At 60.7% G+C, this 13663-nt stretch overlaps 1 protein-coding gene across 5 annotated transcripts; it reads left to right on the top strand.

Moving 5' to 3' along the window:
* The first annotated feature begins 211 nt into the window (after nt 1-211).
* Nucleotides 212-8677, top strand: ARRDC2 (arrestin domain containing 2). Of its 5 annotated transcripts, none has more exons than XM_045553582.1 (9): nt 737-839; nt 1093-3011; nt 3136-3670; nt 3898-4045; nt 4524-4626; nt 4716-4972; nt 5165-5327; nt 5592-5749; nt 6485-7626. In XM_045553582.1, the coding sequence occupies exons 3-9, from the start codon at nt 3216-3218 to the stop codon at nt 6536-6538; spliced, it is 1338 nt and encodes a 445-aa protein (XP_045409538.1). In that variant the 5' UTR covers nt 737-839; nt 1093-3011; nt 3136-3215; the 3' UTR covers nt 6539-7626. The 5 variants fall into 5 exon arrangements, with proteins under 5 accessions (XP_045409564.1, XP_045409530.1, XP_045409546.1 ...); XM_045553598.1 differs by having other exon boundaries at nt 738-839; nt 1093-3489; nt 3604-3670; XM_045553608.1 differs by lacking the exons at nt 737-839; nt 1093-3011 and adding an exon at nt 212-718 and having other exon boundaries at nt 3604-3670.
* The last annotated feature ends 4986 nt before the right edge of the window (nt 8678-13663 follow it).

Consider the following 13663-nt stretch of genomic DNA (forward strand, 5'->3'; position numbering starts at 1 on the left):
TGGGCACAGCCATGAGGCGACAGGGAGACCAGAGGGGAGGCTGGGGCGGTGCCGGGCCAAAGGTCTCGGGTGGCAGTGGGGCATGTATGAGGCCACAAGACAGAGCGCCTTGGATGCCGCGCCCGCCACATCCGCCCCCGCCTGCCTCTGACTCAACAGCGCCGACCCTACAAAACAGGGCCCGCCCTGCCCCGGGGGACGGCAAAGTCAACAGCGTGGGCACGCAGGCGACACGTCCCCGGCGGCCCGGGCGCGTCACAGGGACGGACGCGGAGGACTAGGAAGTTTGCCTACGACGCGCCCTCCCGGCCCCGCACAAGTTAGCAGGGGCAGGAGGAAGCTCCGGGGACAACCAGGACTATGAGGAACGAGCGCTGAGACCCGCACGCGCGCCGTGCGCCTTCCCGCTGCGTGCCCTGGCCGTGTCCCTCGCCCGGCGCGCGGTCCCCGCCACGCGCCATGCGGCCAGGGGGCGTGCGCAGCTTCGCGCTGGAGCTGGCGCGGGGCCCGGGCGGCGCGTACCGCGGCGGGGAGCGGCTGTGCGGCCGGGTGCTGCTGGAGGCTGCGGCGCCGCTGCGGGTGCGAGCGCTGGTGGTGGTGGCGCGCGGCGGGGCGGCCACGCACTGGCTGGAGGGCCGCAGCGTGGGCGTGAACGCCGTGTCCAGCGACTACGCGGCCGCCGAGACGTACCTGCGGCGGCGGCAGCTGCTACTCCGGGGTGAGACGTCCTCCAGCCGGCCCTGCCCACCCCCAACCAGGATCCCCTGGGCCGGGACCCTCTCCCCAGGTCTGCGCGCCCCTCTCCAGGAGCCGGAGCCCTTTGACTTAGAGCCTCTGAGGTCAGGTGACCCTTCTCAAGGAGAGGGGACTCCCTCCCTAGAGTTTGGACCCTCCCATTGGGATGCCCACCCACCCGAGCCGGGACCCCCACTACGAAGAACCCCTGCCTAGGGCGTCCGGGTCCCTCCAGGCTGTGCGGTGGGGAGACCCCTTTCAAAGTAGGGGGACCCTCCTATCCAGGGTCCGGGGAACGCTTTTTGGGTAGAGTGGGAGATCTCCCTTGTAGACCCCCGGATTTCCCCTTACTCTCAGGCCTGCGGTCCTCGATTCCCAAAGAAGGCCCCCATCTCACTTGCTACCCAGTGCCGTCGCCTCAGTTTACCCCGCAGTGTCTGCAGCTATGAGTTCTTCCCTGGGATTCGGAGGAAGGGGTGTCTGGTGGTGTTTGCAGGTGAGAGGGTGGAATGCATCCCAGAGCAGGAAGGGACAGGGTGGGGTCACATCAGCGGGTCAGGAGCGGGCCAGAGACCACAGAAGGATTGAGTCTGCGCACCAGCACCCTGCTGTGTGGCTGCCGGAGAACGCTGGGCCGCCCTGGAGACTTCTCCCGGCTAAGGCTGACCTCACTATACCCGTCTGCAAATGGGTGAGGCGGGTGGCAGCTCCGACTGCGGACAGCTCTCTTTTTCCAGCGCTGGGCCAGCAGACGATCTGCCCGCAGCCTTGCAGGCTTGTTCCAACAGACCAGAGGCGAGGGGCACCCTCCCCTCCCCAACAGTGGAAACCTGCAGAGCGTAGTGCCTGGGGCAGGGCAGGAAGGGCCCTGGGAAATGCTTCCCTTCCTCAGCGACTCAAGAGAAATATTAGGGCTATGCTCACCCCACAGTGGCCCCAGACACTCACCAGTGGCTTCCTGGAGGGATGATGCTGGGAGATGCTGTATGACCACAGGCGAAGCCCTGTCCCTCTCTGGGCCTCTGGAGGTCCATCTCCGAAACGGGTTGAGGGAGGCGCTGGCTCAATAGTGGCCTCCCTGTCCCGTTCCCTCAGGGCCACTACGTCCCCCTCCTCCTCATGCGTCTGCAGTCAGTCCTTCCCCTGGCTTCCACTTGGCCCTGGGTGAAGGACCCCACATTTCAGCGTCAAAGCCCCTTCTCCCAGGCTGATCACTGCAGGTCCAGTCCCTTCGTCTCTGTTCTGGTCCCCATCACGGGCTGCAGGTGACTGTGTCTGTTTATGGTAGCCCCTCACTGAGGGCTCCAAGGCCTTGGGGGTCCCGGTGTTGCCTGAGCCAGGCTCAGAGGGAACGGCCAGGGAAGGGGATAGGTTGGAGCGGCTGCTCATCCCACTGCCACCAGAGAGCGCCGGCGACCCACAGACCGCGTGGAGGCCACTCCCGCAGGAGACATTCTCGGAGTGGCTCTTCTCGAGGGAAACTGAGGCCCAAGGAGAGGGCGCCCCGCAGTTCTGGACCTGGGGGTGCCTGAGCGTCCCCTGAACTCGGTTCTGTGCGTGCGGGGACAGGGGCCAGGGGTGCCCGGAGCGGGCACGAGGGCTGGGGGGAGAGTGGCAGTTTGCCAGAGCCTGAAACCTGGGAAGGGAGCGTCGCTGAGGCGACAGCGCCGAGGCGCGACCGAGGGATGGCGTGTCGGGAACCGGTTGATGACTCGGGAGCGAGGCTTTTGCAGGGTTGGAGCTGGGGCTGCACCGTGATCCGGGCACGACCCTGCGAGGTCAGCGTTGATTCTGATCTTTCTCCTGACTCTACAGACGTGGAAACTGGGGCTCCGAGAGAGTGTCACCTGCCTCGGGTCACCCGGCAGAGGGGGCAGCGGGCGCAGAGTGGAGGGCGGTCCCACCCCTTCCTTCCCGTCCCGGTTTGCGCAGAGGGAGACGGGCCAGGGGCTGTAGGCGCTTAGATGTCACCGGGACCAGGGCCCCACCTCAACGCGGGCAGGCGGCGCCTTGAGTCCCCGCTGCTAGTGGCAGCGGTGAGTGATCGCGCCTAGGGGCAGGGTACTCTGCTAGGTGACGTCAGGCCTGGGCCCTGCCTCTGGCCCTCAGTTTCCCCTCTTGACTCCGGGTGTCCGCGAGAGACCGGCTCTGGCCGCCCCAGCACTGCAGTTTCTCCTCCACGGGTCGGGGACTGTCGGGCGCAGCCCACTGGGAGCGCAGGCGTTTGTTATTTTCCTCCACGCCCGGGCGGAGCCACGCCCCTCGTCGCGCTATTGGTAAGATCCCTTCTGGGGGCGGGGCTGGCATCTATCCCCGCCCCCGACCTGCCGCATAAAAGCGGCGCCGCTGTGAGGCGCGTGGATTGTCCCGTCCGCTCAGCGAGTGCGCCTGCGCGCGCAGGGAGTATTTGCGTCCCGAGGCTGCGGAGTCTCGGGTTCGAGGCCAGGGTGTGCGCGTCGTGGGTTCGCAGCCCCGGCACGATGCTGTTCGACAAGGTGAAAGCGTTCGCGGTGCAGCTGGATGGCGCGACCGCGGGCGCCGAGCCAGTGTTCAGCGGCGGCCAGGCCGTGGTGGGCCGCGTGCTGCTGGAGCTGGCGGGCGCGGCGCGCGTGGGGGCCCTGAGGCTGCGCGCGCGGGGCCGCGCCCACGTGCACTGGACCGAGTCTCGCAGCGCGGGCTCGAGCACCGCGTACACCCAGAGCTACAGCGAGCGCGTGGAGGTCGTGAGCCACCGCGCCACGCTGCTCGCGCCAGGTACGCGTCGGGGACCCGGCTCCGCGCGCGAGCCGTGCGCCCCCCACCCCGACGGCGGGACCCCCAGAACGCCCACGCAGCCGCTGAGTCGCCCCTTCTTGCTCCCACCTGCAGACACCGGCGAGACCACGACGCTGCCTCCTGGGCGCCACGAGTTCCCGTTCAGCTTCCAGCTGCCCCCGTAAGTCCTGGGGGTGGGGGTAGGATCGTAGGGGAGTCCGGAGCCGGCAGCCCTTGACAGGCCTGTGACTGTAGTGCTGGGTGTCTGGGGGCCTCGGAGCCCAAGACTTTCCCCGAGGGGCCCTCCAGAGTCTCTGTGTGTCTCCTTCCCCTCAGTCTCAGGGACAGCCCCACCTGTTTGTGAGTGTGTATCTCCCCGCCTTGAAGCTCCTTCCCTCCCCTCCCCAGGACCCTGGTGACCTCGTTCGAAGGCAAACATGGCAGTGTCCGCTACTGCATCAAGGCCACACTGCACCGTCCCTGGGTCCCAGCACGCCGGGCAAGGAAGGTGTTCACTGTCATAGAGCCCGTGGACATCAACACACCTGCCCTGCTGGTGAGCTGCGACCTCGGGGGAGGTAGAATGGGAGCATTGTAGGCAGGGGCCTGGCTGCTGTATCACCCCAGCTGACAAAGTGGGGTGGACACGGGCACTCTGGCAGGGAGGCAGGCTGGTGTGGGAATGCTTGTGGAATCCACTGGAAACTGGGTGCCAATCCCAGCTGCACCAATTTGCTGTGTGACTCTGGGAAAGTGTCTTGCCCTCTCTGAACCTCAGATGCCTTGTCTGTGAAATAGGCCACAGCTAGGGCTTACTGAGCAATAAATTACACAGTGACTGCTTGGCTTGTTGACTTCCTTCCAGCTTTATAAGATGGGTGGCATCCCTGGCTCCATTTTACAGGTAGTTAGTTCCTGGATTGTTAAAAAGAAGCCAGGCCCTGCCCAACGCCCTCCCTCAGTTGGGGTGGGTTGGAAACTCCACAGGGTCAGCACAGAGTGACCCACTCATGCCCTTTTCTCTACTCCTATAGGCACCTCAAGCCGGGGCTCGGGAAAAGGTTGCCCGGTCTTGGTACTATAACCGTGGCCTTGTCTCCCTCTCCGCCAAGATCGACCGCAAAGGCTACACACCAGGTATCAGGCGGCCACGGGCGGGGTCGGGCAGGGAGGAGGCTGGTGTGGGGGCTGCAGGTGGAGGAACTGAGCCCAACTCCCCGATGCAGGAGAAGTGATCCCCATCTTTGCTGAGATTGACAACAACTCCATGCGTCCTGTGCTGCCGCGTGCGGCTGTGGTCCAGACGCAAACCTTCATGGCTCGAGGCGCCCGGAAGCAGAAACGGGTGGTGGTGGCCAGCCTCGCTGGCGAGCCAGTGGGCCCCGGGCGGCGGGCACTGTGGCAGGGCCGGGCACTGCGGATCCCCCCCGTGGGGCCTTCCATCCTGCACTGCCGCGTGCTGCATGTGGACTACACGCTCAAGGTAGAGCGCCAGGGTCCTAAGAGGCAGAGGGTGGTTATATCCACCCTGGCCCCAGGCGGGGGGAGCGGGGGCCTCAGGGTGGGACAGGGTGTATTTTCTCTGCAGGGGGAGGGGAGAGGAGGGCAGGACAGGGCAGGGCAGTGGGCAGGGCTGAGGCTGCTGGGCAACCTCCATCATGGCTCCTTCCTCCAGGTCTGCGTGGATATCCCCGGTACGTCCAAGCTGCTCCTGGAGCTGCCACTGGTCATTGGCACCATCCCCCTGCACCCTTTCGGCAGCCGATCATCCAGTGTGGGCAGCCATGCCAGCTTCCTGCTGGACTGGGGGCTGGGCGCCCTGCCTGAGCAGCCTGAGGGTGAGTGCCCTGCCCTGCTGCGGGGTGTGGGGTGGGTGGACAGAGAGGGGGTGCCGGGTCGACTTCCCTTCCTCCAATCTCAATGTCTTCCTATGCAAAAGGGCACAGTGATAACTACGTGGGTGGCCAGGAGTCCCCCAGAATTCCAGCCTGAGGGCACATGGCCTGGCAGCTCTAGAGCTGGCACAAGCAGGCTCTTGGCCCTTGTCCGTGGCTCCAAGGCTGTCCTCTGTTAACCTCACTCCCCCTGTCTCTTGGTTTCAGCCCCTCCTGAGTACTCGGAGGTGGTGGCAGAGGAGGAGATGGCAGCCTCTGGGCAGGGCCCTTTCCCGCTACTGCAGGACGCCAACATGAGCCTCGACGGCCCTTTCTTTGCCTACATCCAGGAGTTCCGCTACCGCCCGCCGCCCCTGTACTCCGAGGTGAGCTCCGGGGTCCAGGAACCCCTCATGCCTTTCTGCACCCTGGGAGCCTTGATGGGCATGGGAGACAAAGTAGATGGGTTTCGTTTTAGAGAGAGGGTCTCGTTCTGTCACCCAGGCTGGAGTGCAGTGGTGTCAGCCTAGCTCACAGCAGCCTCAAACTCCTGGGCTCAAGCCATCCTCCTGCCTCAGACTCCCGAGTAGCTGGGACTACAGGTGGAGCCACCGCATCGGCTAATTTTTAAATTTTTTGTAGAGATGGGGTCTTGCTATTGCCCAGGCTGGTCTCGAACTCCAGGCCTCACGTAATCCTCCCACCTCAGCCTCCCAAAGTGTTAGGATTCTAGGCTTGAGCCCTGAGCCCCGCCAACAGGGGTTTTAAATGTTGCTAGATCTCCACATCAGCAGGTTCCACATCCAGGGGTTCCACGTCCACGTTGTGTTAAATATCACATCATATTTAGTAAGTAACCTAGAGGTGATTTAAAGTACACTCGAGGATACGTGGAGGTTCTATGCAAATGCTGTGTCGTTATACAAGGGAACTGAGCAGCTGGGGATTTTGGTAGCCGCAGGAAGCTCCTGGAACATCCCTCCTTGCACCCTAGTCAGCCTCGACGTCACCTCCTGCCCACCTCTTCCTGGCTGAGTGTGGGAGCTGGGAGACAGACTGGGTGGGAACAGTGTTTTTGAGCCTTTGCGTGCCCTGAGGCTTAATGGGAACATCTCTCCCAGGAGGATCCAAACCCGGCCTCAGAGGCCATGAGGCCGCGCTGCATGACCTGCTGAACGGCAGACATGCACCTCGGGGCACACGGTTGCTGTTGGTCATCGTGATCGTGGGGAGCAGCAGGACTAAGGGCCGACCAGACTGACCGTGCTGAAGTTGGGGAAACCAAGTCTCACAGCTGAGCAAGGCTGCTCTGACATCACAGGTCAGAGGCGCCAGGCTGGAATCTGACTTCTGGACTGGCTATCCTCGTGAGGCATCTGAGACTCTGCCCAGCCTGTGGGCAGTGCTGGGGTCCCCCAGGAGCCTTCAGTCTGGGAGAAACAGAGCCAGATATAGATACCTCCAGTCTCGTGGAACCAGAATAAGAGACTTAAGGCTGAGAGAGTCCAGAGGGGACGCACAGAAGGCTTCCTGGAGGAGGGAGCATTTTAGCTGAGGCTTTGTCGTATGAACAGGAGCTCAGCAGGCAGACAAGCAAGGAGGAAAAGTGGGAGAAGGTCAGAGCTGAGTGATGTTTGGAACCCACCCCCTTCATCCTAGAACTGGGGGCTCAGAGGGTAGGTGCCTCAGTCGAGGCCACACAGTGAAGTCCGGTGGCCAAGAGGGCCCAGGAATGAGACATTCAGGAAAGCAGGTTGTCGGAGCTATGTGGGCCGGCCTGGAGGTGGCTGGGGCAGCGGCTTCAGCCTTTGCAGACTTTGAAAGCCAGACATTCTAGGCCCAGACTGGCACTGCCTGGGAGCTCCTCCAAGCGCCCCAGGGCATATGAGCTGCCTGGGTGTTGTACGGCTCAGGGAACCCAGGTTCAGGGCAGGACAGACAAGACCAGAAACATAACTTGCAAAATGAAAACCTTGGGCTCCCTGATCAAGGATTAAGAATCACAGGACAGTGAAAGCAGAGCATTACACCAGGCCCTGGGGACAGAGGTCAGCCTGGTGTGACACGGGACCAGAGTGCTTCTGGAGGTCCCCTGTGTCCTAGAGAAAAGCATTAAGGGGGTAGCTGGACAAGCCCCTAACCGCAGAGTCCCAGCCATGGCTGGGCAGGACCCTGCCTGGGACTCAGCATTTCTGATAAGCCTTAAGAAATCAATCCTCTTTTGTACAGTTATTTTTTAAAAATAAAAGTGTGAAGAAAGAGACCAGGCTTATTGGTTTATTTCCTTAAGGAACTAGGGTCGCTTGGGCTGCCATCCCAGGTCACAAGTGTGGGGGCTGAGTTGGTGGCCGAGGAGGGTGGAGGGGCCCATTGTCCAGTGTGGGAGACTGGGGCCCTGGGCTGGGGGGCGCCTGGCCCAGGAACAGGGAGGTTGAGCTGGGGTGAGAGCCAGACCCACACCCCTTCCTTGCCCCTCCTGGTGCACATTCAGAGGTTGACAGCATGAACAGCAGAGGACAAGCGGAGGGCTCATCTCTCAGAGCAGGGGGCAGTGGAGGCTGGAGCTGGGCAGGGTCACCTGGGTGCAGGAAGATCCTGCCTGAGTCGGCTTTGGTTTTATTCAGGTGAAATTCACATACCAGAGAATTCACCACTTTTGAGTGTACAATTCCGTAGCATTTAGTATATCCACAGCATTGTGCAATCATCTCCTCTATCTAGTTCCAGAACATTCTTCCATCACTGCCAAATGAGACCTCATAATTCATTAGCAGTCACTCCCCACCCCTCCCCCAGCCCCCAGCCCCTGGCAGCCACTTTCTGTCTCTGTGGCTTTGCCTGTTCTGGGCATTGCCTATAGATGGAATCCTCTTTGGTGCCTGGCTTCTCTCACTCAGCACCATGTTTTCGAGGTCCCCCCCATTGACACATGTATCAGAACCTCATGCCTTTTTATGGCTGAATAATATTCCATTGTACGCATGTGCCACACTGTGTGTTGATCCATTCACCCAGGGATGGGCATCTGGGCTGTTTCCACGCGTTGGCTATTGTAAATCTTGCTGCTAAGAACACTCGTGTACAAGGATTTCTTTGTTTTGCTTTTTTAGAGACAGGGTCTTGCTCTGTTGCCCAGGTTGGAGTGCAGTGGCACAACCACAGCTCACTGCAGGCTCCAACTCCTGGGCTCAAGCGATCCTCCTGCCTTAGCCTCCCGAGTAGCTGGGGCTACAGGCATGCGCCACCATGCCCGGCTAATTTTTCTTTTTCTTTTTTTTTTTTTTTTGTAGACATGAGGTCTCGCTATATTGCCCAGGCTGGTCTTGAACTCCTAGCTTCAAGCGATCCTCCCGCCTCTCTCAAAGTGCCGGGGTTACAGGCGTGAGCCACCACACCCTGCCTTTAAGGATTTCTTTGAATACTCTCTGAGCTTTGAGGCAGCCAGTGGCAGAGCCAGGGCCAGGGAGGAAGACTCGGAGATACCCAGGGCTGGACGCTGGGAGATCTGGTTAGGGCTGTGCTCTCTGTGAGACCCCGGCAGGCAGGTCACTTGCCTCTGAGACTCCGTTTCCTCATCTGAGACGTTGGGACACGCACACACAGCCCTCAGCCACCATCCCTCTCCAGCCTGAGAGTGGGTCCTCACTTCCACACAGACCTCCCTGGTCTGGCATCAAGCCCTGAGGACACTGGGACCAGGCTGTGGGGAGATGTTCCCGCAGCACAGCCACCCAGAGCCCACATGGACGGTCTCAGGAGGAGGTGGGCTCCCTGGCACCCGAGATGTTCGAGACACCAGATCCCAATTTCCACATCCATGTTCCCAAGCTGAGAAGAGTCTGAGGTGTTTATTCCGACAGCGGATGTTGGTGCAGTTCTCTAAAAGGTCCCCCCCCCCCGGTGGACTCGGGAGGACGTGACATCCCGTGTCCTCAGGACTCCTGAGTTGGCAAGTGTAGGGAACTTGATCCCCAAGGAGACCTTTCTGGGGCAGATATATGGTAACCAGGTGGGGCTGGCCCAGGCAGCCCAGAGGAAGGTGGTCACTTTATATCAAATATAAAATTAATCCCCACCCTCCCCCACCCCTAGGACTCCCTACCCACCTCTCCTTCCAGCCCCCCTCCCTCCCTCACTGTTACTCATACACCCCAAGCTGATTCCCACCTCAGGGCCTTTGCACATGCTGTTCCCTCTGCTGAAAGTCTCTTCCCCCATGGCTGGCTTCTCTGACCTCACCTTTTTGGGGACACCCCAGCCTGCTGGCCGAAGTCGCCAGTCCCCTTCACCCCATCTCCCATCCCCTGCTCTGTTGTGTTCGTATCCTTCATCACTGTCTGAAATTCCTACTTAGATGTTTACTTGTTTGTCTAAGCCTTTGAATCGGGCAGGGCTGGGTCAGGCCTCTGTCCCCAGCCCCAGCACACAGCGGGAGTGAGGTCTGTTGGCTAAGTGACTGGGGAGCCCCTGCCCCGCCAACTCCAGTGTGAACAAAGATTCTGATGGGGTAGGGGTGTCACCCCCTGCACTTGTCCCCAGGACCCCCTTGAATCAGACCCATCACCCAGGCAGAGGGTCAGACATCAGGTCTCTCTTCGTCTCTCATTGCCTCTGTCTCTCATTCTCTCACCACGTCTCTGTCTCTGTCTTGTCTCTGTCTCTGTGTCTCTGTCTATCTCACTGTGTGTCTCACTCATTCTGTTTCTTTCTCTCTTGCTCATTGTCTCTCTTGGCACCATGTCCTTGTTTCTGTCTCCCTGTGTCTGACTCTCTCACTATCTCCCTGTCTCTGACTCTCTCCCTGTCTCTCTGTCTCTCACTCTCTTGGCCACCATTTCTGTCTCTCTCGCAGTCTCTGACTCTTTCACTGTCTCCCGCCCTGGCCCAGCTGACCTGGGGACACGGGGTGACAGGCAGGCAGTGCGCCCGTGCTGGCGGGGGGCCCAGGCGGCCGGGCTGCTGTTCAGGAATCCTCCTGCCTCCCCTCCCCACTGCAGCCACCAGGCCAGCCACCACCAGTCTCTCCTCCCGGCACATTCTGTCCCGAGCAGGGAGCACTAGGGGTGGGTGGGAGGGGGACGAGTTCCTGCTGGGTTCCAGTTACAGGGACAGTCTGTCCTGGTGGCCCCACCAGCACAGCCTCCAGACCCTTCCCCTCCCTGCTCTAGGCTTAGACCTTCCCGAATGAGGCCTGAGCCCCTCTGCCAGCTCTTCCCCACCTCAGGGCCTTTGCACATGCTGAGCCTTCCAAGTGGCACTCCCTCTCCCTGGACCTCCCTGGGACCTTCTCTGCCTGCTGCGTGTACCAGATCACACATTACCTCCTCAGCACGCTTTCCCTGTCCCTAGCCCGGGGCACCCCCCAGTCCCCTACCCCTGCTCTGAGGCATTTTGCTTACTGGCCCTCCCCCTCCCTGGGGTTACATATTTACTTGTTTGTCAGTGTGGTGTCCTGCTGCGTCCCCAGTGCCTGGCACAGGTAGGAGGCATTCAGCGAATATCTTAATAATCTCTATTTCCTCCCAAAGCTCAACTCTGCCTGAGCCCAGCCAGGCGCCCCTGTTCCCTACCTAACCCGTTCCTGCCATCTCCTGATGCTGCCACCCCTGCCATTGCAGCCACTTCCCAGCCACCTCGCCGCTGCCCAGGGAGTTCGGTCCAGCAGAGGCACCTGTCCAGCGTTGCGCCAGGGCTCTCTGCTACGGGGGCAGCTGTGACCTGCACACACACGTGCAGACACACAGCACTGCACGCAGGTGTGCACACAAGCATGCCAAGAGCACAGACTCAAGCCAGCAAACTCAGGCACAAGCGGCTGACACCCTGAGAATCACAGACGCACAAGCGTGGGGTGTGCCCGGGAGCTTTACACGCAGAATCCCAGAGGGATGCGGGGACAGCCTCCATTGCGGGGGGGCATGGAATTTGAATCCACACCAGGGGATGCACAAACTGTCCACATGTGCGTTTCTGCCCTTGCGTCCCCCACCCGGGAGTCACCCCCACCCCATCTTGTTTTTGATGTTCAGGAAAGTCCCCAGAAAGCACTGGGCCTGGGCAAGGGGCCAGGAGGAAACGGTGACTCAGCCGGCAGGGCCAGCAGTGCCTGCTACGCCCAAATCTGGGCGGAGTCACAGGAATAAAGGGGGAGGTGGTGGCATGGGGTAAACACGGCTCACGAGCAGGGTGGGGGAGGGGAGGGCACTCTGTGCTCTGACACCTCTGCTCTACCAAGCCTGGCTCATAGGTGGGGAAATTGAGGCACAGAGAACAGGTGACTTGCCCAAGGCCCCCCAGCCAGAATGGGGCAGGCAGGGGACCCCTAAGTCCTTAGCACAAGGGTCTGTGGCGGTGTCTTCCTGGCCCCCTCTTCGGGCTCAGGAAGAGTCAGGTCTACTTCCTGGTTCCCTATGTGGACATGTGACCAGGACTGGCCAATAGAGCCTTTTGTTATCACAGCCACAGGGGTTGGTTCAGGAATGGGCATGTGACTCTGACTGGGCCAATCGCCCTGTGAGTTTGAGGGTTCGCTGGAGGAAGGCCTGGAAATAATAAAAGCTATTAAATATCTTTGATACATGAGGAATGCAGCAGAACAAAAAGAGTTCCAAGGTCACTGTGGGGCCGCACTGCTGGCCCTGTGGAGTCAGGGTGGAGCCAGAGGGAAGGATGGGGCCTGGTGAGTGCTGGAAGGCCTTCCAGGAAGAGAGAACATTGGAATTGGGGCTTTGATGGATGAACAGGAGTTCACCAGGGGGCTAGGGAAGGGTGTTCCAGGCAGAAGGAACAGCCTATACCAACATGGCAGGCAGGAGAGAGAGAGGCAGTCATGTCCTCAGCCACTCCAGTGGCTCTGTGGGGCTGGAGCATAGAGGGGCAGCCACAGACATGTTGTTTATTTGCCCCTAGGCTCAGTTCTCCCATCCCCCTAGCCCCCTGAGAGCGGGACCAAACCTGCTTTGCTGGCGGCCAGCAGTGCACTAATATTTGTGATGCAGGTGAACCAGGCCAGGTGAGGCCTTGAACCTGGGCTGAGAGCCAGGAGGGGCTGGGCCACAGGCCAGGCTGGAGGGGGCATTTTCCCACCTGTGAATGCCCTGCCTGGGCCCCTGTGCTTAGGAAGAAGGCAGGGTCTGGACGCCGGTACCACCCCTTCCTCCTGGGGTGACCTGGGCCCACAGCGGCACCTATGTGAGCCTCAGTTTCTTCCTCCCCTGGAGATTGACATCACTGCGGGACAAGGTCAGGACTGGGCCCAGACGGGGTGCGGGGTCGCTGAGTGCTCGCCCTGAACATCCCTTCAGCAGCTCCCAGACGCTTTGAAAACAGGAAACAGGCTCTCGGGGGAGCCCCCAGCTGCATTTCCTGAGCCTCTGCATGACACTCGCATGCTGGGGGTGTGCGCGCATGCACAAGTGTGTTTGCACGTGGCCTGTGTGTGCATGTGTGTGTTGCCATGTTGCGCTGTCCATGGAGCTGCCCGGAGACGTGTGCAAACACACGTTATATGGGCTCAAATGTGGGTCTGCACGTGTCAGCCAACATGGGAAGCAGACGTTGTTAGTTGGTGCATTTGCGAGTTTGGGGCTAGTTGGTGTGGAGCGTGTGTGTCTGTTAACAGCGGGGACTGGACTGTGCTGCCAGCTGGGAGCCTGTCTGGTGGCCCCCAGGCCTCTGAAGACCAGGTCAGCCCTGACTCGGGATGCTGGTGGAAGCTTTAGATTCCTTCTCTTCCCTGCTCCAAACCCACGTGGCTCCTCTGGCCCCCAGGGAACCTGTGACATCTCCACCCTCCTTTCCTTCCATCTACACTTCACTCACAGGTATCCCCAGCCCACCCGCCGCCTTGCTGTTTCTGAAGGCCAGCCAAACACATTCCTACCCCAGGGCCTTTGCACCTGCTGTGCCGGCTGCCTGGACTGCTCCTCCCTCCTCCTCTCCATTCCTCAGGCCTCAGGGTAGTAGCCTCGGGCAAGTCACCTCCCTCCAACTTCTTGGCTGCCCTTGCTACCCCAGCCAAGTCCAGACTACAAACCCCAGCTGCAATTTAGCTACTTCCCTGTCTCTTGAGTTGGGTGGTCTCCCTCTATAAGCCTCAGTTTACTCTCCAACAAACTGGGCCCAATCCTAGTGTGGCCTCACTTGCCCAGGGTCACCCAGAAAGTGGAAAAGTCAGGACTGGAACCTGGGCTGCTCTGATCCCAAGCCTTTGCCATTACCCACATCAAGTGGGGGATACATCTGGAGGGTCAGAGCCAGGCCAGGGTCACTCTGCTGCAGAGGCCAGATGGGGCCCAATA

The sequence above is a fragment of the Lemur catta genome, chromosome 1 (assembly GCF_020740605.2).
Source record: "Lemur catta isolate mLemCat1 chromosome 1, mLemCat1.pri, whole genome shotgun sequence".
NCBI classification, from domain to species: domain Eukaryota; kingdom Metazoa; phylum Chordata; class Mammalia; order Primates; family Lemuridae; genus Lemur; species Lemur catta.

What these genes read in the sequence shown, in the direction of transcription:
- ARRDC2 (XM_045553574.1), top strand. Translation starts at nt 3,216, where the DNA reads ATGCTGTTCGACAAGGTGAAAGCGTTCGCGGTGCAGCTGGATGGCGCG. An exon ending in CCGCAAAGGCTACACACCAG is followed by an intron (nt 4,627 to 4,715) that starts GTATCAGGCGGC and finishes TCCCCGATGCAG; the next exon opens with GAGAAGTGATCCCCATCTTT. An exon ending in CGCCGCCCCTGTACTCCGAG is followed by an intron (nt 5,750 to 6,484) that starts GTGAGCTCCGGG and finishes CATCTCTCCCAG; the next exon opens with GAGGATCCAAACCCGGCCTC.